The sequence below is a fragment of the Mauremys mutica genome, chromosome 8, assembly GCF_020497125.1.
Source record: "Mauremys mutica isolate MM-2020 ecotype Southern chromosome 8, ASM2049712v1, whole genome shotgun sequence".
NCBI classification, from domain to species: Eukaryota; Metazoa; Chordata; order Testudines; family Geoemydidae; genus Mauremys; species Mauremys mutica.
This window is the reverse complement of record NC_059079.1, coordinates 55,529,762-55,555,194: the sequence shown is the minus strand read 5'-3', so window position 1 is coordinate 55,555,194 and position 25,433 is coordinate 55,529,762. Positions and strand designations below refer to the sequence as shown.

General features: G+C 43.7%; 1 protein-coding gene across 2 annotated transcripts in view; it reads left to right on the top strand.

The window, feature by feature from the left end:
• The first annotated feature begins 2,348 nt into the window (after positions 1–2,348).
• The window catches only part of LAMC1 (laminin subunit gamma 1), a 151,077-nt gene continuing 127,992 nt past the window's right edge, over positions 2,349–25,433 (top strand). The window contains exon 1 of one of the 2 annotated variants that reach the window (XM_045027225.1): positions 2,349–2,461. In XM_045027225.1, coding sequence (XP_044883160.1) covers positions 2,377–2,461 — 85 coding nt within the window. In that variant the 5' untranslated portion in view covers positions 2,349–2,376. Of the gene's footprint in view, positions 2,462–16,222; positions 16,758–25,433 lie in introns of those variants that run through there. The other variant, XM_045027224.1, reaches the window with a different exon arrangement.

Genomic DNA, 25,433 nt, shown 5'->3' with positions numbered 1-25,433 from the left:
CAGAATTAGTTAAAGCCACCTTTGCAGCCTTTCTGCTTGGACTCCCTCTTGTGTGCTACACCTTCTAAAATGCACACTATGCAATCTGGCCCTAAAAGTTTTAAAACATTTTTTAACACATGTTCTCAGTGGGCATGAACAATAGCTTTGGTGGTTCTGTTTATTTTTGTGCTCATGACTTAATTTAAGCAGAAATAAACAATAGAACCATGTATTGTTCAACTAACAATAAATAGATCTACAAGGACAGTTTCAAGTCCCATTCAAACTTTGGCCTCTGTGCTGAGATTGCCAATGAAGGTGCCAAATAGTCCCACTATACTGTGATTGTGATTTTATTATATGAATGTTTGTCCAACAGGAAGATTGAGACTCCCAATTATTACACATAGGCCACAAGTGCTAACAACTCTTGATCACGTCCAAGAGGGGTTGTATTTAAACCAGTGACCTAAAGGTAAAAGGCTGCATATCCCATTGCTAGTCTCTTGAATCCATTCCCTCCAAAGGGGGGTTCTAAAAAAGAGAAAATCAGAACACCCCTGAAATCCATTCACCCACTCTATAAAGCAACCAACTTATGTCTCTTTAATTTACATAGAATCTGCTTCTTGCAAAATTACCTCATTAAAAGGAGCGGAGAAATTTTATTCACATACCAGTGGTTATTGTGCAGATTGACTTGGTGTAATCTACAAATGAATAACTGAGGAAGTCAGATTTAAATAAAATAATCTGTAAAATTTGCTGTGTTTGTACAGCCAACAGTTCCCTTCTGCAATTTATCTATGAGGGTACACTAACTTTCTGCTCTCATGAAATCTTGGTGTATGTATTAAGCAGCTAACATGATTCTGATTTATTATAATTTTTACTGTTTGTGGTAAATCCAAAGTGTAGCCCTGAATTAGGGGGAAATTTCAGACACATTAATTTGCCAAGCTACCTCATACTCTTTGCAGGGCAGTCACAAGCCCCAGGACTACTTTAGGAGTGGCCTATATAAATGCAGTGACCTGAAACCACTATGCTAATTTTAATAAGAGCATTACTTACAAAGTGCAGTTGCTGCATTGCATATGGAAAGAACTGAGATATCTTTAAAGGCACTTAATTAATTTTCAGTTTGTGTTTTTTCTAAGTTAAAATGTGACATACCTCTACGCTGAGAGTTTTGGCTCCTGATTCAGGTGTGCCTTTATGTTAGTGCTTGGAAAAATCAAGTCATCTTGTTATCAGTATGTTTATTGATAAGTCTGAACTAGCACCCAGTTTTTGAGAACTGGACTCTAATCATAGCCTGCATGACACAGAGCTGCATGGTCAAGTTAGCTTCAGTCATTAAAGAAGATGTAGGGGGGCCAGATCCTAACTGGTTTAAACTGGCATAGCTCCAATGATTTCAGGGGAGCTATGCAGATTTACACCAGCTGAGTATCTAGCCTGACATACTCAGTTCCACTTCACAAAATACAGTATTCAATTAGGATGAAGGAAGAAATACATCTAGGTTGTGGGGTTTTGCTTTTAATGGAAAGAGTATTTCCTCATCTGTTTCCTAATGTTTTACTAGGGACTGAAATGAGGTTTTTAAACACACTTGTGAGAACATCTGAATATTGTCACTCAAACTTTCCAAGTTTTTATCCTTTTGCTTTCATTGCTGGAGACTTTCTAAACAAAGATGGGCTAGATTTCTCTCCCCGTCTCTCTCTCTCTCTGTTTAGTTTATTTGCTGGATTGTGTGTGGATGTCTCCTGCAATCATTGTTGTTATGATTGTGTCTATTGAGAAAGATAGACAAGCCTGTGGGAAGTCTCCCACAGGATGGAGGGCATAGCAGAATGTGGCTTCATCTCCCAGCACCACATATACTTCCTCTGCTGAATATGCTAGACAGACAAGAGAATGGTATAAACTGTGCTGCTGGAAACTCTTTACATTTCCCAAAACAACCAGACTGTCCCAAGTGACCTTTTGTAAGCATACTTTGTGTCTCTTCTAATGTCAGCATGATTATAAGCAAGTGGGCTGATCTGTCTCTCACTTTTCAATTTAGGCTTACTTGTATGTTCTTTTAAGAACAATTTGCACTTCTATAGCCCCTTTCTGCTGAGGATCTCAAAGCCCTTTACAGACCTTCACTAATAAGAGGTAGGAAAGGGTTATTCTCATCATATAAACTGAGATACAGATGTGAAACAACCTGTCCAAGATCACACAATTATCAGTGACAGATGGAGGAAATCAAACTCAGGAGTCCTAACTCCAGTACCTCTCAATACCTTCTTTTGACATATATATTTACACTTGGTACACAAATAGGCATTGATGCTTTATCCCTCTCAATATAATACAGAGACGGTGGCTGACAGGATGTTCTCTATAAGGGCCCTAGGATACTTGAATGGCCAGATTTGTGGAATCCCAGGGCATATTGTTTTATGTGCTCTGAATAGAGGTAAGATGATTGAAGTATAGGCCCAGTGTATGGGGTGTTAGTATTTGGTTTGGGCTGTTGCTTGGTAGATGGGATGAGCTGAATGAATTGTTTTTCAGTCTGTAATTTTAAATAATTGGCAGCCTTCTTTAATTTAAAAGAAAACAAAATATTGCCAACTTTTAGAAAGTCTTTTCCAGAATTCAGAAATCAATGTAGGTTGCAGGCCTTGGCACTTCCTAGGTTCCTGAAAGCTGATGGATAGAAACATCATTTTTATACAAAAAAGTATTTTGTCCATACTTTTTACATTGTTCTTCACTTCCTTCTTTTCTTCTTTTGGTTCTTTATTCTCTCCTTTTTGTTTCTTATGCTTTTTTTTGCCTCATAAAAGCATCATGATTAGTAACTAGCCAGTCTTGGCCTTTTAACTATAGGGGTGCACCAGTGGCTTCATAACATACCTATGTTCCTAACATCAGCACTCAGAAATGTTTTAAGCACTCACCTTTCAGCATGAAGGATGTATCATTACTGAAATATTCATACCCTTTTTGAGGAAGCAAATAGAGAAGGTGAACCATTGCACCAATATGTAATGCTATACATGTGTGAGGAAACACTACATGATAAACTCTATCAGGAATAAGAGTTTCCAGACCTAGTCAAGGGCACTTGACATACATGTCAGTGAATAATGTGGTATGTGGCATTAATTGATATATCTGCAGGCAGGTGGTTATTCATACAATTCATGGATTTACTTCACTTTTCATTTTGTTTAGTTGTTACATTGCTACTACAGTATGTGCTGTTTAGTACTGAATATGAACTGGTGGGATCTGTGAGCTAAACTCAGAGAACTGTTTTGCACTACTGATATGTGATATCTGCCTATTTGGAGATATGCTTAAGGCAGGCTTTGTGTTTAAAGTTATGATTAATCTTTCATGGCACCATGTATCTGACTGAACTATTTTGATCTTTTCTCTAAACACACACACACAACTGAGCCTCGGAATTTATTAATGTTGGGATGAAATTCTGTGTATGTTCAGGGAGGGAAAATGAGGGGCAAGACATTCATTTACAAGATGAAACATGACACTTTGTATCAGCAACACACACGCATCACTCCCAAGATGATTTGGGGCTAACTATTGGTTGAATGCTGACCAGCTGCAGGGGGACTGCAGATCTGACAGCCAGTCATTTCTACAGCAGACAGACCAGTAGTAGGCAGAGAGGAGGATTGGGAATTGCTCAGGTTAAACATGGTAATACAAAGTGATTTGCTTACTTTTGAGAAATCTATAGGCATATCTTCCTGACAGCAGCCCTCCTGGCTTTTATAGATGGCCATTTTAGCCAGGGCTAGGAGGAGGTTGACTAGGAGGTCCCGTGACTTCATGGGGCCACGGATAGGGAGTGCATAAATAAGAAGGTGAGTGGAAAAGTGCAACCAAAAACGTAACAGCATGTCTAGGATGAGCCGGAATAGGGGATGCAACCTGGCGCACTCCAGGTAAACGTGCACCAGGGTCTCCCTCATGCCGCAGAAGGGGCAGGTGTCCAGGACGGGGGTAAATCACGCCAGATACACACCCGTGCTCACGGCCCCATGAAGGAGCCACCAACTGATATCCCCGACGAGCCTCGGGACCTGGGTAGAATATAGGCTGGCCCACTGGGGTGCCTCACCCTCGAAAGGTCCTGCCACTTTGTGTCGGGGCGGGACGCGAGGGTGAGGAAGTGAAGGGTGTTGAGCATGAATGTGTATAGGTGTTTTCTTGGCGCAGTTTGGAAATGAACCAGCTGCAAGTCGCGCAGCCGGCTCACGATGAAGGGGTGGGGGGGCCGGTTGGGTCCACGGGACAGAGGCCCAATGAAAAGGTCTGGAGGGCCTGGGGTGGAGGGTGAGTGGGGCGTGCCCTCTCACAGGACCCGGTCGAGGTAGGCCCATGCAACAGGCGACAAAGTGCCCTTCACCTCCTGAAGTACGCACTGGGGAGTACGAGGCCTGGAGAGCCCCATGCGCTGAGCGAGCGTCACGGGGTCCAGCCAGTCTCCCTGGTTGTAGTCCAGGAGGTCTCCGACTCTGGTGACTTCTGTTGGCAGATGGCGTCTCCTGTGACTGTGGGGCCTATTTCCGATCCTCCGTTCATTCACGCATCTGGGCAGAGTTCTTCTGGGCAGTGTCCACTGGCTCCCTTGACGCCTTCGAGGAGCAGTGGGCGCTGTCCGGGGTTCTCTGCTCGGTGTCCCAGTCAGGTTCCCTTCGTTTGACCCTTTGACCTCACTCCTGTTCCTGTTATTTCATTAGTTGTCCCCCGGAATCATTTGGTTTCCAGGCCCAGTGGATCCTCCCCTTAGGCTGGGGGGAGGTCTTTTAGCAAAGCCTGCCCACTTCCTGGATCCCAATAGATAGAGCAGCCCTCCTGGCATGATAGAATGAAAGTCATGGTAATATTTTGCCCTGTTTTGGAGGGGAGTGGAGAAGAACCCATATTTTACTGAAACATAAAAATAACTATTGTGTTTAAAAGGAAAAAAAAACATTTGGTATATTCTTAAATCTCCCTACATACATTTTACATATTCTGTAGAAAAGAGAATTAGATTAATGCTGAAAGAACAGGAATAATAGAAAAAGACATCAATATTCATCTTCTATTGCAGAAAGTGATGCAAAGCTTGTTGACAGCTTTTACCATCTTTTGCTTCATGTCTTAAATTCCCAGTTATTTGAAATTAGCATGATTCAGGCACTTCTTTTAGGGCCTTATTCTGTAACCTCTTTGGGTGCAGAATGTTTCCTGAATCAGGCACTTGGGGAATAAGCAACACTTCCAGAAAATTATACTTTTTTACAAAATTGTGATTAGCAATATGGCTATTTTCAGCATCATTACTTTATAACTAAAGGAACTGGTTCAAGTTTTTGACTAATTGCCTTTGCAACTCCATTAAGATACATATGAATCTATTTTTAGACTAACATGAAAGGAATGATTGAAACACTGTTGCTTTGCCTCTTGCTGTAGCTTGCTTCAGTCAGGGACATTTAAACATTAAATAGTCTGGTTTTATCATTTGAGAGGCAGCTAGGCTTTTATATAAAATTTGAGTCCCAAAACTGTGAATTAGGAAGAAAGGACTTTTGGCTCTGACCAAGTTGAAGTCTAACCTTTCACCCTAATTTTGTGCATCAAAAATGCTGTTCAGCACTGAGCTCATGAGTACCAAAATATGAAAGAGGAGGTTCATAGTTATAAGGCCAGAAAGGATTGTTTTGATCATGCAGTCTGACCTCCATAGGACTTTCCTGAATTAATTGCCATTTGAAGTAGAGCGTATCTTTTAGAAAGTCATCCAATCTTGATTTAAAGTTATAAGCTTCTGTCTGTAAAACAGGAACTGTTCCTGCCTGTACATGACTGAGTGGACATATGATTTGTGTTTTCCTAGTATTTCAGTTCCATCTCTTTGCTAATTTTGCATTTTTTAAATTATTTTGAGTTGGGACTTTGTAGGATGGTTGAGATCATATCTGATGGACTAACCCATGACCGCAAACAACTCAAAATACCTATGGATTGTCTGGCTGACTACTTGGAGTTATTTTTGGATCTGCTGATTTTTTTTCCAAGTCCCAAATTACTGGAATGAGGAGGTTTAGTTTGCATACAGATGATCCCATCAAACCCGACTGGATGATGACATTAACTTTGGAAGAAAAGTGCCCCATTCTGCCAAGGGACTCCTGAGAAGGAATGTGACAGACATACCCAGGCATACCATGGTAGGTAAATTGCCCTGTGGCAAACCACCTTCTCAGTATTTCACTGAAGGGGTTCATGTGTAGTCTTTGCTGAGAGCTAAGAACTAGCTGATTGTCATGGTTATTGCGAAATGTTTGTATGCAGGGCTGGCTCCAGGTACCAGCCGACTAAGCACGTGCTTGGGGCGGCACCTTGGGGTGGGGCGGCGCTCGGGTTTTTTTGTTGTTGGTTTTTGGTTTTTTTTTTGTTCGTCTGGGCGGCACTGGAGGGTTTTTTTGTTTGTTTGTTTTTGTTTCGGTGGCGTGGCGCTCGAGGGTGCGGGGGCTTGGGCGGCGCGGCGCTCGAGGATGCAGGGGGCTTGGGTGGCGTGACGCTCGCTGGGGGGTGTTACAGTGGGGCGGCGCTCTTTTTTTTTTTTTTTGCTTGGGGCAGCAACAAAGTTAGAGCCGGCCCTGTTTGTATAGGAATTAATTTATAAGAATGTAAAATAAAGAATAGTAGCTTGCAAAACTGCTGAAGTGAGACTCCTCTCCTCAGGCAAGGGGAGGTCTCAGGGCTAATTCAATCAATCTTGAGAACAATGGATGTCCCTGGAGACAGCACTTTGTTTACTGTCTGAGGAAGATGCAGCCTTGATCATACTCAAAGACAATAGAATCCCAAGAAAGTCTCAACAGGGGACCCCCTAGGGATCTGTAACTGCATAAGGGAAGAGGAGAGGGGACAGGATTGGTACCATTACAGAAGAGTGACTCTGCCAGCAGGGGTTGTCTCATGCAAGGTAGATCCCAACTTTCTGAACTGGACAAGCTCTGTAAAGATGAATTAGGTGACAAATACCTTAGTAGATAGGAAAGTAACTTGCTAATAAGTTTAGGTTACACATTTTTTACATTATTCTTTTACCTGTAACCTTGTATTTCCAAACCCTTATATTTGCTTTTATTTAAATCACTATCTTAAGCTCTGTTAAATAAACTTCAATTTTGGTTTTGCTATAGACATGTCTAAGTGCCTTGTGCTAAGGAAAGTGCTGAACTGCAACAAAACCAGTGAACTGGGGTGCACTGCTTCCAAGGAGGCAGCAAATCAGTGTACATTGTGGGTGTCCTGGAGAGAAAGCACTGAGCATTCAAATGTAACAAAGTGGGGTGTGTAAATTGCTAGCCTGCAGAGGGAAAGAGTGGTGCTCACTGAGCCTGGAGTGGAGTGCTTGTGTTGCCAGCAGCAGATGGCAGGAGAGAATTTCCCCTGCTGGGCACAGACAGGGTTCCCTCCTGCTCTGAGCATCACAAGGAACTTGCAAGGGAAGTAAACAGCCAAGGCACCATATTAAAAAAATGAAGGAAAGGTAGAAGTCATTATTTTCTTGCTTCTGACCATTGACTTGAAACCTTTGCTTCCTGCTGCAGCGGCCATCGGTTTCTGGCCATGTGATGCCACAGTGCCTCACAAAGAGGCCTGTGCTTCCTCCACCTTCCCAGCTGGTCACCAAGAGGTGGGGGTCCAGCAACATGCAATAACTAAGATTCAACATTTATAAGTAAGTAACTTCTAACCAGTCAGCAGCAACTTCTAAAACATCTGAGCTGATAAGATCACTGAGTAGACTTTTCAGACAAGTACCAGGTTCTGAAGCTGAATGAAATGCAAGAGTTGCAACAATCATCCTGCATAAGTATCAGTCTTTATTTTGTTTTCTCTTTCCAGTTTTCTGAGTAGAGGGATGCCTCTTCTTCACATTCTTTGTGTGGTGTTGTTGTTGTTTTGTTTTTGTTTGTTTTAACTCCAGCAGATGGATGGTAGTCAGTGTATGTGTGGATAAAACCAACCTAAGGGTATGGCTACACTTACGGTTTGCAGCGCTGGTCATCCAGCTGTGCAGGGCCAGCGCTGGTGTGTGGCCACACTCACAGCTACCAGCGCTGGTGTGTGGCCACATTTGCAGCATTTGCAGCGCTGTTGGGAGTGATGCATTATGGGCAGCTATCCCAGCATTCAAGTGGCCGCAACGTGCTTTTCAAAAGAGGGGGGTGGAGTGGGGTCTAGTGTGACAGGGAGCGGGGGGAGAGAGAGAGGGGATTCTTGGAGCCAACACTGTGTGTTTAGCTTCCTGCCTTGAAAAATCAGAACATGTTTCCGACCCCTTAGTCTTAACTCTTAATTGCAAACAGCCTGCAGCCAACACGACTCCCTGCTGTTTCATTCGCTCCCTGCCTGCCTCTCATTTGATTGTTTACAGCCAGGTACAGATGATCACATCAAACAGGAGCTCTGTTTGTTTTTTAGATAAGCAGCAGCGGCAACGGAGCTCCGCGCGGAGCTCGTTCATAACAAAACAAAGAGAGGCTGCATAACAAAACAAAGAGAGTAATTTATAAAAGCATTCTGGAATACATCCTTATACCCTGGAGGCCAATCACAGCGCTGGTGTGTGGCCACACTTAATGACCAGTGCTGCAGCACCAGCGCTGGAATCCTTATTCCCCATGCTGAGTGAGGTGTACGGCCAGCGCTGCAGCCAGGGAGTTGCAGCGCTGGAAGTGCCTTGCAGGTGTGGCCACTTACTAATTGCAGCGCTGGTGGAGGCTTTCCAGCGCTGCAACTCACCAGTGTAGCCATACCCTAATTTGTTTTAGAATGGTGGCTATAGAATAAATAAAATACCTGAAAAAGCCCTAGGTTAAACAACTTTGCTATACAAGACCACACATGCATATATGTAATGGTTTAGGAGTTGTATGTTTTATCTTAAGAAATTGTTATTTTGACTTACATTCAGAATTCAAATGAGAAATTGAAAAAGTTGCACAACAGAGCCTCAGTTACGAACTGACCAGTCAACCCCACATCTCATCTGGAACCAGAAGTACACAATCAGGCAGCAGCAGAGACAAAAGCAAATACAGTATAGTACTGTTACATGTAAACTACTAAAAAAATAAAGGGAAAGCAGCACTTTTCTCTTGCATAGTAAAGTTTCAAAACTGTATTAAGTCAATATTCAGTTGTAAACTTTTGAAAGAACAACCATAATGTTCTGTTCGAGTTACAAACAACCTACATTTCTGAGGTGTTCGTAACTCTGAGGTTCTACTATATCACCTTGGATCATATTACAATGTTCTATGTAACCTTATAGTGGGGTGAGGGAAAAGATTGACTATTACCTCTCAATAATTTAGGGTTTATTTGATATGATTTGATCAACCTGATATTAATTAATTTGATTCTATATAAACCCTTTATTTGATTTTATGCTTTTGCTTATTTAATTTAGCTAATAAAATATATCAAACTGGAAAGCTGTGTAGTTCAGATGTTTGTTCCCCAGATGTCAGGGCTCCAGACCTGAGGCGTCCCAGGGTAAATAAGAGGAAACTCTGTGACTCATGCAATGGTGGTCCATAGAACCGCCATATAGTCTTACCACAATTGGTGCCCAAACAGGAACACTGTTAGCTTGTGAAGAAAAGGTGCATTATATATTCATTTCTTTTAACAAACAACATGCATTCTAGAACCTTGGTGGGCCTGGGGTGGATACCAGCTAGTCAACCTGTAAGTTGATGTGACAGTCCTCAGGGTATTCAGAACTTTAAGCCACCTCGTTACTCCGTGCCTCCAGCAAGAGGGAGTCTTTCTTGTGGTAGGTGGGTGGCAGCTTCCTGATACCACTAGCTTTTCAGCCACTCAAGCACTCTCCTCTCTGCTATGCCAGCCCTAACTTCACCTTTCAGGTTAATCCCTGAGTCCCCTTTGAATCATTCCTCTGTGACATCCAGTCCCTGACACTGGCTACTCAAAGGAATTTCAGATCCTTTTCACTCAAAGGAGCAGTGTACTCCATTTTACCAGTTTTACCTTAAATCACTGCTCCTTTAAACCACAGGGCAATTGTGAGCACTTAAATAAACATACTTTTATCATAAAAAAAAATAAAGATTTAACTAGAAGTGAGAGAAAGTGATAGGAAACAAGTGGTTACAACACAAACAAAATCATAAAACAGGAACCTGGGTCTACACTTTTCTGTAATTATCCTTCCTATCTAATAAAGTAGGGTTTTCCCAAAAATTCAGTCTGTTGCAGAGCTAGTGAATGTCATGGTTTCATAAGAACCAGAATCCAAATGTTCATGAAAGCCCCTTGTTCGTCAAGGGGGTTCCTCAGTGAATGGATATAGAGGGTCTTCCCTACATTCTGTTGTACTGAAACAGTCTTTTCTCTTTTTTCTTAGCTAGGGCAATTTCCCACCTGCTATACTGGTCTGTTCACCTTCAAGTGGTTTTGACTGCTTGCAATTGTCTTTGATGGTTTTCCATTGACTGTTCTGGGATGTGGCAAGGATAAATGATAGAACCTTGCATTACTTGCCAGGTGACTAGGGAGGGGTGACAACTCCCTCTTGCTTGAATGGGCCCTCACCAAGACACATTACCCTGATTAATTTTTACTCCAAATCCATAAAGCATATGTTCTATACACATTGTTCCTTAAATATTATCTGTACCTACATCTTGCAATGATTGAGTCTTGACAAGTTATGAGCTTTCTGTAGATATTTTACATGTTACTCTTTATGGGTAAATATCCTGTAAGATGTTTGGTGTAGTGAGTTTGTTGGGTCTGAGGTAAGAGATGTTTGCAAAGAATAGGTCTCTGTCATCTGACAAGTAAATCTATTTTCCTTACACATTTGTAGCAGTCCTTGCTGCCATGGGTTTTCATATGCTTTTTCTTCACTGCCAAAAAGATGTGTTCTTTACAGCGAGATAACTAAGCACTGTAGTTATCTTGCTTCAAAATTCTAGTAGAGGCAAGACAGCTGTAAAATCCTAGCAGAAAAAAAGCACTTGTAGTTTTTACCACAAGATATCAAGGTGATGTCAACACTCTATCCCCACCCCCAAATCCATGGTTTACTAGTTTACACTGTGGTAGAACTACAGTGTCTTGTCTCCACTAGGATTTTACAGTGGGATAGCTAATGTGTTTGTTAACCTGTAGTAAAAATGCATCTTTTTTTAGCCATGAAGACACAGCCATAGCACTTTTGTTACATCTTGAGGCTAATATTCACAACTGTCACTTTTTTCTACAGTTTGGTGGTGATAGTGTACATTATGTTGCTCTCTGAACCCTGAGGATCCCCGATGTTTCTTTTTACACCGGTCCTCTTTTTGGAGACTTGCAATACTAGCTAGACTCAGTTCCTGGACATGGATACCTTGTACCTTTCTCCTTTTGCATACCTGTGCAGGGCCAGGCACAATCTAGGTCCTCATTAACCATTCATGCTGTTACACCAAAATGCTGCATTCTCAATTCTCTCATTTTAAATTAACAAAATACAATTTATTTTTAAACTGAAATACGTGTGGTAATATGTTAAGGAAGCTGATGCTGTTGGACTACTAACTGCATTAATATGGCATTGCCATGAGGGATCTAGCATCTCACTCCACTGTAGACATAAGGCTCTTGGCTATGTCAGTTTTCTTCAATTGTCAATCAGCTCATATCTAATGGAGTGATGTTTCCTGTTTACTAAACAAATCTCTGGAGAAATACCCTTTTTCTACATAGCAGGAGAGCTGGGTTTACACAAGAGCAAACATAGGTTTGTCTGCATTCCTGAATCTGAAAAGTTGCAGGGAGATCCCATAGTGATAGCTGTCTCATTGTTAGTAGCAATAAATCAGAACCCAGTCTGTAGTCATGTCTGGCAGAGCTGATGCCTCCAAGCACTACAGAGATCTGGGTTCAGACAGGATAATGTCCAGGAGGATGAGTTTATTAGGAATTTTTTAAAAAAGGAGGGGAATACACCAATCTGATAGACAGACGTATAATTCTGCCATTCTTTATGATCATTTAGAGTGTTTTCTTGACTTACTTACCCTGTGGCTTTGACTAAGTCCCTTATCTTTTCTCTGCTTAAGTTTTGCCAATATGTAAAATGAGGATAATATTTATCTACCTCACAAAAGTAAGGTAAGGATTCATTATGCAGAAGCAGTAGTTATAGTTGCAACTGGAGTTCCATTATAAGGCTGATTGTGATTCTTACTCCCAACCCCCATTAGTTTAAAAAAAACCTCTGGTATGCTTTCAGATTTTTTAGGGTTAAGTCTCATTGGCAACTAGTAACTGACTTAAAAATCTTGACAAACTTTATGTTTCTTGATGTGAATAGCCTTTAAAATTCCTTACAATTTTTACAAACTGCACTACTAGAGGGAGATATAGAAATGTTACACACCTAATCATACAAAATTACAATCACAAGTAGATTTTTTTAGATTGGCTTTTGTAAGAGACAAATAGTAAAATTTTAAAGAAATTAATACTATTATAAAAAAAGTATAAAACTTTGCTTCTTGGTTAATGAAGCCAATGGGTAAATATTGAAAATGACCCACATATTCCTGTTATTCCTTCCACTCTCCTAGTAACCTTAACTGCTAAATCCTAATCTGAAACTTCAGGATATTCTGGCCCAGAGGCTACAAGATGAGTCATAGGGACACTAAAAAGAATGAGGAGTACTTGTGGCATCTTAGAGATTAACAAATTTATTTGGGCATAAATTTTTGTGGGCTAAAACCCACTTCATCAGATGCATGCAGTGGAAAATACAGACTAACACAGTTACCACTCTGAAATAGGGACACTAATAATCTGTGATTCAGCAGGATGTTGGAATGTAGATAATGAGAGTATTTTAAAGGGAAGCTACAGAGAACTTAAAGTAAACAGTCAATTTGGCTAAATTTTACAGTTAGTTTTATGTACCCAAGGGAAAAATGTATTCCATTCCCAGCATCTTCACTTCCTCCCTTATTTCCTTTCTCCCCTACCCTCCCCCCGCCCAAAAAAAAAGAAAAAAAAAGACTAAAGTGCAAAGAATATTAATGACAGGAAATACCTCAAATGCATTTTAAAGCAGCTAAAGCCTTCTAGCTTCTGGGGGCCTGAACTCACCCTGACTTGTATGACTTATTAAAGTTGTATTAAATTCCCTCCTTACATGTTGTTTGAAACTCCACTTGCACCTCACTCAGTGAGAGGATTTCTCCCTGCAGGAGTGGCTGTATTTTACTGAATGGTATCAGGGTATTGGACAACCAAAATTTTATTTGTGAGGAGAGCAGAGGTTAGAAGGGGGAGCCAGGCTTAGAAATGGTGCTTTAATCTTGTCCAACAAATACTACTCAGAGCCAAATTCAGACCTAATGTAAGCAGGTGCAACTGCTCCAAAGTCAATAGAGTTGCACTAATTTCCATGAGGTTTGATTTTGGCCCTATGTTCCCACAAAATTCTTGAGGCTGCAGAATGAGGCAAGGGAAATACTATAATATATTTAACAAATTATAGTGCAAACCATAGAAAAATATATAGAAAAAATGTATTTCTTGGGGCTCGAAAATGGTTGAATATTTAGAACCAAGGAAGAGACTGTCTGGAGGTGGTATGTGGTGCAGCTTTGGTCATCTGCGTTTTTCCTATGTGACTCCATTATGTATTTTGCTGACTGCCCTTTTACATATGACTTTAGCATTTGAGACTCTCCTTTGGGGAGACCAGCTTCTTTGATATTTTATTTAGGTACTGATACCTACTTCCAACTTGTACGCAGTGTCTGATTTACTTTTTTACTTCCTTTTTAGTAACTTGCTACCTCCTCTAGATAGCTAGGTGGCTTGGTAGAATTCTCATTTTTGATTCATCTTAATGATTTGTATAACTTAAAAAAAAATTTGTCAGAGAGAGACAAGGGGGGTGAAGTAATGACTTTTACTGACCAACTTCTGTGGGTGAGAGAGACAACCTTTTCAGCCTACACGGAGGTCTTCTGCAGGTCTAGGAAACTTAGTTTCAAAGCTAAATACACTCCATCGTGTATTTAGCTGTGACACGCTAAGTACATTTCCCAGATGTGAGGAAGACATATGTGTGGCTCAAAAGCAATCCAACTTCCCTTCTGCTTCCACCCCATCTACAAGGTGCTTCCCCTCTTGTAGCTGGGGGAAGTGGTAGATGTGGTATATCTTGACTTTAGTAAGTGTGTTGATACTGTCTCATGTGACCGTCTCATAAACAAACTAGGGAAAAACAACCTAGATGGAGCTACTATAAGGTGGGTGCATAAGTGGTTGGAAAATAATTCCCAGAGAGTAGTTATCAGTGGTTCACAGTCATGCTGGAAAGGCATAATGAATGAGGTCCCACAGGGATCGGTTCTGGGTCCAGTTCTCTTCAATATCTTCATCAATGATTTAGATATGGCATAGAGAGTACACTTATAAAGTTTGCGGACGATACCAATCTGGGAGGGGTTGCAAGTGCTTTGGAGGATAAGATTAAAATTCAAAATGACCTGAAGTAAATAGAATGAAACTTAATAAGGACAAATGCAAAGTGTTCCTTCCTAAGTGGAGTAATCAGTTGCACACATACAAAATGGGAAATGACTGTCTAGGAAGGAGTACTGCGGAAAGGGATCTGGGGGTCATAGTGGATCACAACCTAAATATGAGTCAACAGTGTAACACTGCTGCAAAAAAAGCACATCCCAGAATGATGTTATTAATAGGAGTATTGTAAGCAAGACACGAAAAGTAATTCTTCCACTCTACTCCACGCTGATTAGGCCTCAACTGGAGTATTGTCTAGTTCTGGGCACTACATTTCAGGAAAGATGTGGACAAATTGGAGAAAGTCCAGAGAAGAGCAAAAAAAAAAAAATTAAAGGTCTAGAAAACAAGACCTATGATGGGAAGATTGAAAAAATTTGGTTTGTTTAGTCTGGAGAAGAGAAGACTGAGAGGGGACATAACAGTTTTCAAGTACATAAAAGGTTGTTACAAGGTGGTGGGAGAAAAAATGTTCTTCTTAACCTTTGAGGATAGGACAAGAAGCAATGGTCTTAAATTCCAGCAAGGGCAGTTTAGGTTGGACATTAGGAAAAACTTCCTGTCAGAGTGGTAAGCACTGGAATAAATTGCCTAGGAAGATTGTGGAATCTCCATCATTAGAGATTTTTAAGAGCAGTTTGGACATAAACCTGTCAGGGATGGTCTAGATAATACTTAGTCCTACCATGAGTGCAGGAGACTGGACTAGATGACCTCTGGAGGTCCCTTCTAGGTCTGTGATTCTGTGTCTCTCTCACCAACAGAAGTTGGTCCAACAAAAGATTTAACCTCACTCCCCCCCCCTCATCCTGCTGGGACAGACACAGCTACAACAACATGGCATAGATGTTTTTGTCCTAGTTATTCTAATTATGATCCTTAATTCCTAGTATTGTCTTGCACTTTGTGTGATCTGCCAGCCTGTTCCAGTGCCCGAGGGAGAGGTGAGGCGCCTGAGACCAGCGAGTGCCCTGCTAAGCAGGAGCAGAGGACGGACTGTTAGTTGCAGAGTCCTGCACTGGCGGCTCTTCAGCAGCGTGAAGTCCCCCATGGAGCTGCAGCTAGCTCGGGGGAGGGGGGTGCGCAGAGAGCGACCCCCCCCCAGCTCAGACTCCGGGTTTGATACAGCGAGGGGAATTCTCACCCAGCTGGAGAGTTTGAACGTCACTTGAGTTCCGTGGCCGGCATGCTACGGGCTGGAGGCGGCGCCTGCAGCGGGTCCCGAGTGGGGCGTGCAGCCCCCACCCCGCGAAGCCCTGTCGCGCGGGGATCCATAGGCTGCAGCTCCCTGTCCCCCAGAGCCGCAGCCCTGGGGGGGCACCGCTCCCCAGCACGGCTCCTTTAAGTCCCCATGCGCTCGTCCGCCCTCCAAAGCATTCGGGGGGGGGTCACCAAGGAAACAGCCGAGCGCTCCGCAGCCCCAAGTCCCCCTGCCCCGGCCGGGAAGGGGGAGGGATGTGCCTCCCAGCGTGCACCGCGCGCGCAGCCCCCACCCCCTTGTGGCGCCTGCTCCTCCTCCGGCCGGGCCCGCTTCCCCTCTGCCTGCTCAGTCGCAGAGCAGCGGGAGCCGCCCGAGCCTTCGCTGCCTCTCCGCACGCAGCCAGCGCGCGCCCACCAGCTCAACCGCCGCCGCGTCTCGCGCCCCCGTCCGCTCACGGCGCGAGCCGCTTAGGTGGCGGCTGCTGCTGCTGCTGCTGCTCCATCTCGCGCCGCGCGCGGGCGTCGCTGGTGCCGGCCGAGGATGGGTCGCCGGGCGCTGCCTTTGCTGTTGCTGCTGGAGCTGGCCGGGCGCTGCGTCGCCGCCATGGACGAATGCGCGGACGAGGTGAGCGGGCGGCCGCAGCGCTGCATGCCCGAGTTCGTCAACGCCGCCTTCAACGTGACCGTGGTGGCCACCAACACGTGCGGCTCGCCGGCCGAGGAGTACTGCGTGCAGACCGGCGTGACCGGGGTCACCAAGTCCTGCCACCTGTGCGACGCCGCCCAGCCCCACCTGCAGCACGGCGCCGCCTTCCTCACCGACTACAACCAGGCCGACACCACCTGGTGGCAGAGCCAGACCATGCTGGCCGGGGTGCAGTACCCCAGCGCCATCAACCTCACCCTGCACCTGGGTAAGTCACCGGGACCCTTTGCTCCGCCTGTCCCCGCCCTAGGCCATCCCCCCTCCCGCAGAGGCGCGGAAGGGCTGTTCTGGAGCGACCGGTACCCGCCCCCCCCTTCTCCCACTCAGGAACAGTGGGGACACGTGCATGCCCCCTCCACACACACAACTTCTCTGCATTGCATTGCGGTGCCCCCGTCCTACAGGAGCACGGTCCCGCGTACCCCCCTTTCCTCCCTGCCATCTGCACCACTAGGGGCAGGGCTACATGTGTGCATTTCCAAACCTGGGTGGGGATAAACCAGCTTTACATGTAAGGCTTCCCGCAACAGCAAGCTGAAGAGCAAAGATGGGGTTCGGATGAGAAGTGTGTGTGCTTGAAATTCAAGGACGAAAAGAGCAGGGCTAATTTCAGACCAAGCTTGTTAACTCTTTTTAATAGTTTGTGTGGCTTCTACAACTTCAGTGACCCGCGCTGTAAAAACATAAAAGAATCGTAACTTTTTATACGTATGCACTCCTCAATCATTCCCTTCTGTCTGCATTGTATCGGGGTCCCTGTGCCGGATGATCACTACCTCTCCCTTTTAACCTGCACTAGCAAAGACCCATCTGTATGAACTGCTGGTTTTGCCATCTCATGCACAACCGTCCTGTACCTAGTGCTTAAATCAACGGAGAAACCTTTTCCTTTCTTGTTCCTGCATGACCAGAGGCTTCACTATTCCTGCTCCCTTTCCCCAAAATACCCTCCACTAGTAGAGTCTCTCCTGCATACATGGCCCATCTCTACACTTAATTCCTAAAATAAGAAATCTAGTTCTTCCCTTCTGGCTGCCTGTCCTAAACGAACACCGTCCCCTCCCTGCTTCCTGTACTAGAGTTGCATGATTTCTCCTTTTCCCAAACAAGGACTCTACTTCCTCGTCTCTTCACAACCACCCATTTTAAACTAATAGACCTGCCGCAGCCTGTCAGAAACTTTGTCCCACTCCCATGTGCCTCATCTTTTCCTTTTTGCCTTCTAATAATGACCCTATCTGAATTTTCCTTGAGATAATGTAATGAGGGCCAGTTGCCTCTTAACTTTTGTGTTGAAACTTGGAGATCTCCATGGCAACTTATGCCCATTCCCATCCACTGAACAGATTAGTCATAGTAAAGAAAGAAAAAAATGTAAACCTGATGAAAACTGCACAATACACTTTTTGGGGAGAGCGGGGAGGAAGGAGGAGAGGGATGGAACGGACCATGCATAATGTTGCAGTGTGTGTGCCTAGCACTTTAAAGACTTTTCTGTCACAGAGTTAACTTGTTGCTTTGTGGTATTCAAATTTAATTAAAGGCCACAAAGCTTAATCCTATCATACAGAAAACAAAGGTACATGTGTCTGCCCCAGCTGGTAATAAATTACTGAAAGTGACTTCTGCTGTATACAAGCAGGCTATCCTCTTTGGATTCTCCCTTTCTTTGATTTGTGTGTTTGAATGGGGTCGTCTTTGCAAAGGTTTTGATTCAGTACTAGAAATACTTTTCACACTTCTGGGTTGCATTTTTTTAAATGTAATTATATTTATGAAGTTTGGCAATGTATATATTCAAAATTAACAGGTATATAAACAAATCATAAATGAAAACTGTAGGGAAGTGCTTAAAGATCTACAAAGTTAAAGGCTTGCCCTGTAGATTCAGATCTCATTGTGCTTGAAACAAACACTTAAACAGGGTTTTGCAATAAATCTCAGCTCCTGCTATCTGCAGAGCAATAACTGTCTCATTCTTAATGCACAAAGCAGGATAAGCTTGTAGACATCAGACTTGGAATTCAGAAAGGGAAAGGTTGACAAGAAAAACAAAGGAAATGGAATAAATACTTCCTGCAGTAGATGTGTTCGATTTTTCTCTGCTCATGTGCTCACTATTCTGTTACTCTAAAGTGGATGAGTTGCTGCTAAGGGTTCTGGGTTAAATTAAACAATTCCACTTTTTGGTCATGTTGAACAAACTTCTATGTGGGAACAGTGCTGTCTGTTACTCTGGGAGATCTAGCACCATAAAATTAAAAAAACTACTCTTCGTCATGTGAAAAAGTAACAGGATGTGTAGTAAAGCTCATTTTAAAAGAGTGAGATTCACTAACATGAGGTTACTTGTGTTTCAGTGGTGGTTGAAGTACATGTGACCTGAAAAGCTCTTTGGTGGCTAAGGTACTATATAACACCAAGTGTACTGAGGATGATATATAAATATTTTACTGAGGCAATGTTTCTTGTCAATTAAAAGGGGAGATTGGAAATTTAAGTCTAAGTATTCAGCAACAGGATATCATAGTTGCTTGAGTATTCTCAAAAATATTAGCTTTGGAATAAAACTTCTTAAGCTTGGTTTCAACTTAGAAGCAAACTTTTGATCCTGTTGAAATTTCACCAAAATTGATTCAGCTGTTTAAGCTATCTCAGTGTGGAGGCAAGGGAAGTTTTTTTTTTTTATTATTATTATTATTATTTTTTTTTAAGTATTAAATGGTTTAGATGCTGTTTGGTGCTTGAGTAACTAAAAGGCAGACTTAAGGCGTGTCTGCACTGGCAGAGTTACAGCGCTGGGCGTTAAAGTGCTGCTCAGAGAGAGTGTGAACACACAACAGTGGTTTCCCTTCAATGGTCAGCTGCCTGCGCAATAGTGTGCGTACATTTTTTGCGGTACTTGCAGCGGTATTTGGAGTGGCATGCTCTGGGCAGCTATCTCACAGAGCACCTCTTCCTCTTCTGCAGCTAAGTGTTGTGGGAAGGCAGAGGGGATTGCGGGGCATCCTGGGTCCTGTTCCAGTGCCTTGTGATGCACAGCTTTGCATCCCAGCAATTCCTGTGCTTTTGTCTGCATTTGGCGTTGTCTTTCAGTGGTTTGGGTACTGCGCACCCTGCTTCTTTGAGCTGCAGGAATGGATCCCAAACTGTTAACCAGTATGCTGCTTGCTCTGACCAACACGTCACAAGTGGCAGTGGAGTTATTCCTTAAACTACAAAGGCAAAAGGAGTGTGACATTGATCTCACCATGTGTACTAGCTATGATATGAGATTGCTTGTGGCATAGTGGAATGCTGCTTTTTGGGCTCGGGAAACAAGCACTGAATGGTGGGATCACATCGTGATGCACGTCTGGAATGACGAGCAGTGGCTGCAGTACTTTCAGATGAGGAAAGCCACATTCATGGGACTGTGTGATGAGCTCGCCCGAGCCCTGCATCGCAAGGACACAAGAATCAGAGCTGCCCTGCCGTTGGAGAACACATGGCGATTGTTCTGTGGAAGCTCCAGACTGCTACCGATGGGTCGCTAACCAGTTCGGAGTGGGAAAGTCGACTGTTGGACTCGTGTTGACGGAAACGTGTAGGGCCATTAATTGCATCCTGCTCCGAAAGACTCTGACTCTGGGCAACATGCGTGACATTGTGGATGACTTTGAACAAATGGGTTTCCCTAACTGCGGAGGGGCGATAGATGGCATGCATATTCTAATTCTGGCACCAGACCACCTAGCCACTGAGTACATTAATTGGAAGGAGTATTTCTCAGTGGTTCTCCAGGAGCTTGTGGATCACTGTGGGCGTTTCACAGACATAAACGCAGGCTGGTCCGGAAAGGTGCATGATGCACACATCTTTCAGAACACTGGCCTGTTCAGGAAGCTGCAAGCAGGGACTTTCTTCCTGGACCAAAAGATCACCGTTGGGGAAGTCGAAATGCCCGTTGTGATCCTGGGAGACCCCACCTACCCCTTAAAGCCGTGGCTTATGAAGCCATACATGGGGCGACTTGACAGCAGCAAGGAGTGGTTCACAAAAGGCTGAGCTAGTACAGAATGACTGTTGAGTGTGCTTTTGGTCGTTTAAAGTCCCGCTGGCGCTGCCTCTATGGGGAGCTGGACCTGGCCGATGACAATATTCCTATGCTTATAGCTGCGTGTTGTATGCTCCATAATATTTGTGATGGGAAGAGTGAAAGCTTCACTCAGGACTGGACCGCAGAGGCTCAGCACCTGGAGGCTGAGTTTGAACAGCCAGACACCAGAACTATTAGAGGGGCTCAGCGCGGGGCCATAAGGGTCAGGGATGCCTTGAGGCAGCAATTTGAAGCTGAAAGCCACTAATATTTGTTGCTATGCTCAGGAGTGCAGTTCTTGTAATGCTAGGAGGTGATTGGTGCAGGCGATGCAATATGAGGGTTTAACATAATTGTATGTTGCTTTGCAGGGCTTGTTTTGCTTTAAATTAATAGAATAAAGATTGCTTTCAAACCAACATCATTTTTTTATTAAAAAACAACAACCGGAGGGGAGAGTCAAACAAAAAAACTCATCAGCAGTGAGGGGTATGGGGGAAGGGAAGGTCCCAGGAGGTGGGGTCCTGGGATGACAAAAAAAATTGTGTATGTCCAGGGATCATATCCAATCTTCTCCTTTGAAGTACTATGGAGCAAGTACTGTACTTCAGCAGGGCCAAACTGCAGAGGGATAGGTATTGAGTGCAGTGGGTAATGGGAGTCCACAGTGCTGGACTGTGATGGGGGAGGAGTGGAATGTCACAGGTATAGACTGGAGACAAGAGGTTGATAAGAGTATGTTGTTGGTGTCTGAGGGGAGCATGAGGAAGAGTTTTGTGACAGCGGCTGCATAAGAGGGTGGGCGCAGAGCTGCTTGGTTTGCAGAGCTAGTATTGCCTAGAAGAGCATGTCTGCTTGGCACTCCATAACCTTTAGGAGCCACTCTGGGGTTTTATTCTGGTGTGCCGCGTTCTCCTTTCGGTCCCTTTTCACTGTCCCGACACTCCTTCGATTCCTGTTTCTCAGCGGCGGAGTGCATCATAACATCACGCAGAAAGTCCTCCTTAGTTCTTCTTGGCCACTTTCTAATTCTGCGCATCTGTTCAGCTGCCAATAACAAAGAGGGAGGCTGGGCTCCCAAGGTCATCTCTCTGAAATTTAAACGCAACATTTTACAGAAGCAGTATGGTTTGCAATGCAGACAACATTGATTCAGTGATTTAAAACACAGCCAGTACTCACACACCTGTCACTAACTGGCTGACCCCTGGCAAGCACACATGAGCCACAAGACCCCCTAAATGGTGAGTAGCCGCAGGGCAGGGTAAATCAGTCTTCCTGGACTCTGCTGTACACTGGGCACGTGGCTCTTGGGTAGAGCCAGCACTGTAGGGGGGCCCAATAATCATTCCTGTCCCCAGGCTTTCCACAGGATGTGATCATTATGGAAGATATCTTGCTGCTGAGGGTGAGCAGGGAATCAAGGGAGGGTCTTCTCCAAGACTGCGGCTTCCGCCCTGGCCCCTATGCAGCTCGCCTGTGTGCAACAACGGTTTTCCCCCGCCTGTGACGGCACAGTGATGCGGGAAAGTTACTGTTAATGGGGCAAGAAATAAAGCAGCTCTGCCGAAAAACCTGTGGCAGCAGATTGCCCACTATCTCCTCAAGAGTTTCCTGGAGATCTCGGAGGGAGATTCCCATAAATTGAGGGAGTTAATCAACAGCCTGTTCTGCTTCTCAGACTAGGCATGTGATGGGAGACAAGCCTGCTTTCTGCAACCTTCCTGCCCACCACAATTCACTTCAGTGATTCCCAAAATCAAATCCACTTACCAGGGGCCTCCTCTCCTGTTTGCGCTTTGCCAACATCCGACAGCTATGACTAGCTAGCCTCCTCTGGGGTAGAAAAGAGCTCCTGGCTGCATGTATCTCTGACCTCCGAGCCATCCTCCGCCTCTGGGTCCCCCTCCACATTCTCGTCCAAGATTTCTTCCTCCTGGCTTAGTCCACTCTCGACTGACACGTGAACCGCTGAAGTATCCACAGTGGTCTTCACAGTGGCAGTGGGGTCACCACCAAGTATTGGATCCCGCTCTTTGTAGAACTGGCAGCTCGTGGGCACAGCACTGGAGTGGCGGTTTGCCTCCTGCGCTTTGTGGTAGGTGTTCTGCAGCTCCTTCACTTTGACTCTGCACCACAACGTGTCCTGGTCATGGCCCCTTTCTGTCCTGCATCGTGAAATCTGTCCATAGGTATCATAATTCCTACGTCTGGAGAGCAGCTGGGAAAGGACAGTCTCCTCTCCCCAAATGCTGATGAAGTCCAGCAACTCGGCATTGCTCCAAGCAGGGGATCGCCTGGTGCGTGGAGCATTCATGGCCACCTAAAGATGCGCTGAGACCACTGCACGCATCACTGAGGAAACAGGAAGGGGACTTTCAAAATTCCAAAGGAATTTATGGGATGGGGATGATGGTTGGTTGCCTGAGGGCAGAGCAGTAGAGTTAAAACCGATGACCAGCAAGGTAAGAATAGGCATTGTGGGACACCTCCCAGAGGCCATTCACAGCGCTGTAATTGACCATGGTGTCTACACTGGCGCCGCAGCTCTGTAGCCCTAGTGCAGAAAGCTGTACGCCTCTCGTTGGGATGTTTTGTTTTTTTTTAAAGCGCTACAACTGTGCAGTTTCGCACTAAGTGTCTTTGTAGTGTGTACAACTTGGGAGTTACAGTGCAGAAAGCTGCTTTACTGTGCAGAAACTTGCCAGTGTAGACAAGGCCTTAGTTAAAAATCTTCTGATTTAACATATAGGACTAAATAAGGGTAAATGTCTAGGTTGAACTAGGAACTTCTCTCAGATAAGTTAGTCATTTTATGCTTTAGCATTCTTTGTGTAATTTCAAAATAGAAGGACCAAGATACCTTTAAAAAAATTCTCATGTCCCCAAATTAATAAATACTTTGTTTTAAAGATCAGACATTCAAGGACATGCAGATTATAGTTCACTATAGTGTGTCCTGTACTAATGGTCCCCTTTGAACAGCATTGACCTGTTGCAGTGGCCATTAAAATGTCAGTACTTTCAAGTGTTCCTTTATATGAATTGCACTTTTGTGCTGGCACCTACTACAAAGGCCAGAAAAAGCAATCTCATAGTATTGCGGTTAGTAATGGATTTTATTGTATAGGATGACTCAGTTCAAGTACAGTTAATAAAGAGAAGGAAGATCTTGAGAAGTTAAGATTTCATGTAGTCATTTTTATCTTTATTTTTATACATTGTTTAGAGTTTTTTTTTCAGGACATTTGTTATAGGAAGAAAGAAATCCTCTTCCTGCAACAATAACTTTGTTTTCTCAACTTTTCTGTTTTGGACAAATGTATTATTAATGAACCCCATATAAAGTCAGAATTGGATCATTACCATTATCATGTGAATAGCTACATACATAAGCTGCTTGCAGTGTTTTTGTAGCTGTGTTGGAGACAAGATGGGTGAGGTGATATCTTTTATTGGACCAACCTCTGTTTGTGAGAGAGACAAGATTTTTAGATTACACGGAGCTCTTCTTCATTCAGATCGTATAAATCTTTCAGGTCTAGGAAACATACTTAGAATGTCCCCCTAAATACAAGGTGGAACAGATTGTTTAGCATAAGTAGTTAACACACATTTCAAGGGACCATTCAATACAGATGCTTTAATACAAAACATTACATATGCCCACATGTACATTTCAAAAGGAATTATTTTGGGGAAGTTGTATGGCCAGTGTTACACAGGAGGTCAGGCTATGATCACAGTGGTCTGTTCTGGCCTTGGAACCTATGAATCTACAGTACATCCAAGACTTTTTTTATAGAGAAAATGCACTTAAAAAAGTTGGAGGAGTAGTATTAGTATTGCAGCATAGTTATTGTTGAGATGGAACATTAATTTCAAGTTTCTGTTTGCAGGTTCTTGTGGTTTTTTTAGTACTCTTGCTTGTTTTTAGGTTAGAATTGAACTTAACAAATAATTTGGCTGAGTTTGAGCTATTTGGAATGTGCTTTTTTTGCTTTGCCAGTTTTTTTTTTCCCAGGCAGTTTCTTCATACTCTGAAATTTTGAAGAATAGTAACCTTGCTGTAGACAGAATCTTCCATATGTACTGACATGGTGGTAGAAATTTTGTTTAGAAATGGCAAAATTGTAAGTGTCAAACTATGTGTGATGCTATGCTGTTTTGTAGTGACTTTCTGTAAGAAGTGCAGTTCACTGGCTCGTACTGAAAGTGTAAACTGGGTAAGATGGTTTTTAGCCTTGAATGCTCTGGACTCATCTCTGCACCTTCACCAGTCATCCTTGCATGAATTCCACACACTGTCTTTGCATGAATGAGTGACTGCATGTTCTGTTCAGATTTCATATGCTCTGAGGCTGTCCCCCCCAGAGTGCATTGCAGCCTATTGAGCATCTAATAATGAAACAGTAGGGGAGAGAGGGCAACAGGTATGATAGCCATTTGTACATTCGAACATAGTGGACTTTGGGATGCAAACCTCAGTATGAAGCATCTTTTTATTTTTCAGTGGCTAGTTTGTAAATTCAAAAAGTGTTTATTTGATACTACAATCACAGTAATTTAAATGCATTGGTAGTCAGGTTAAGAGAGAGCCACTTTTCAGGCACAACTAACCCATTCAAGACAAGTGCAAATTAACTATTTTATTTCCACCATGCAAGCTGCTGACCTGTTATGAAGAATTCTAAGTGTATTTGTAAGTCCAAGATCTAGAGTCCTCTCTTGAAGCTATGGCTGTGACAACACTTTCATAGATTCCAAGGCCAGAAGAACCAGTGTGATCATTTAGTCAAACCTATT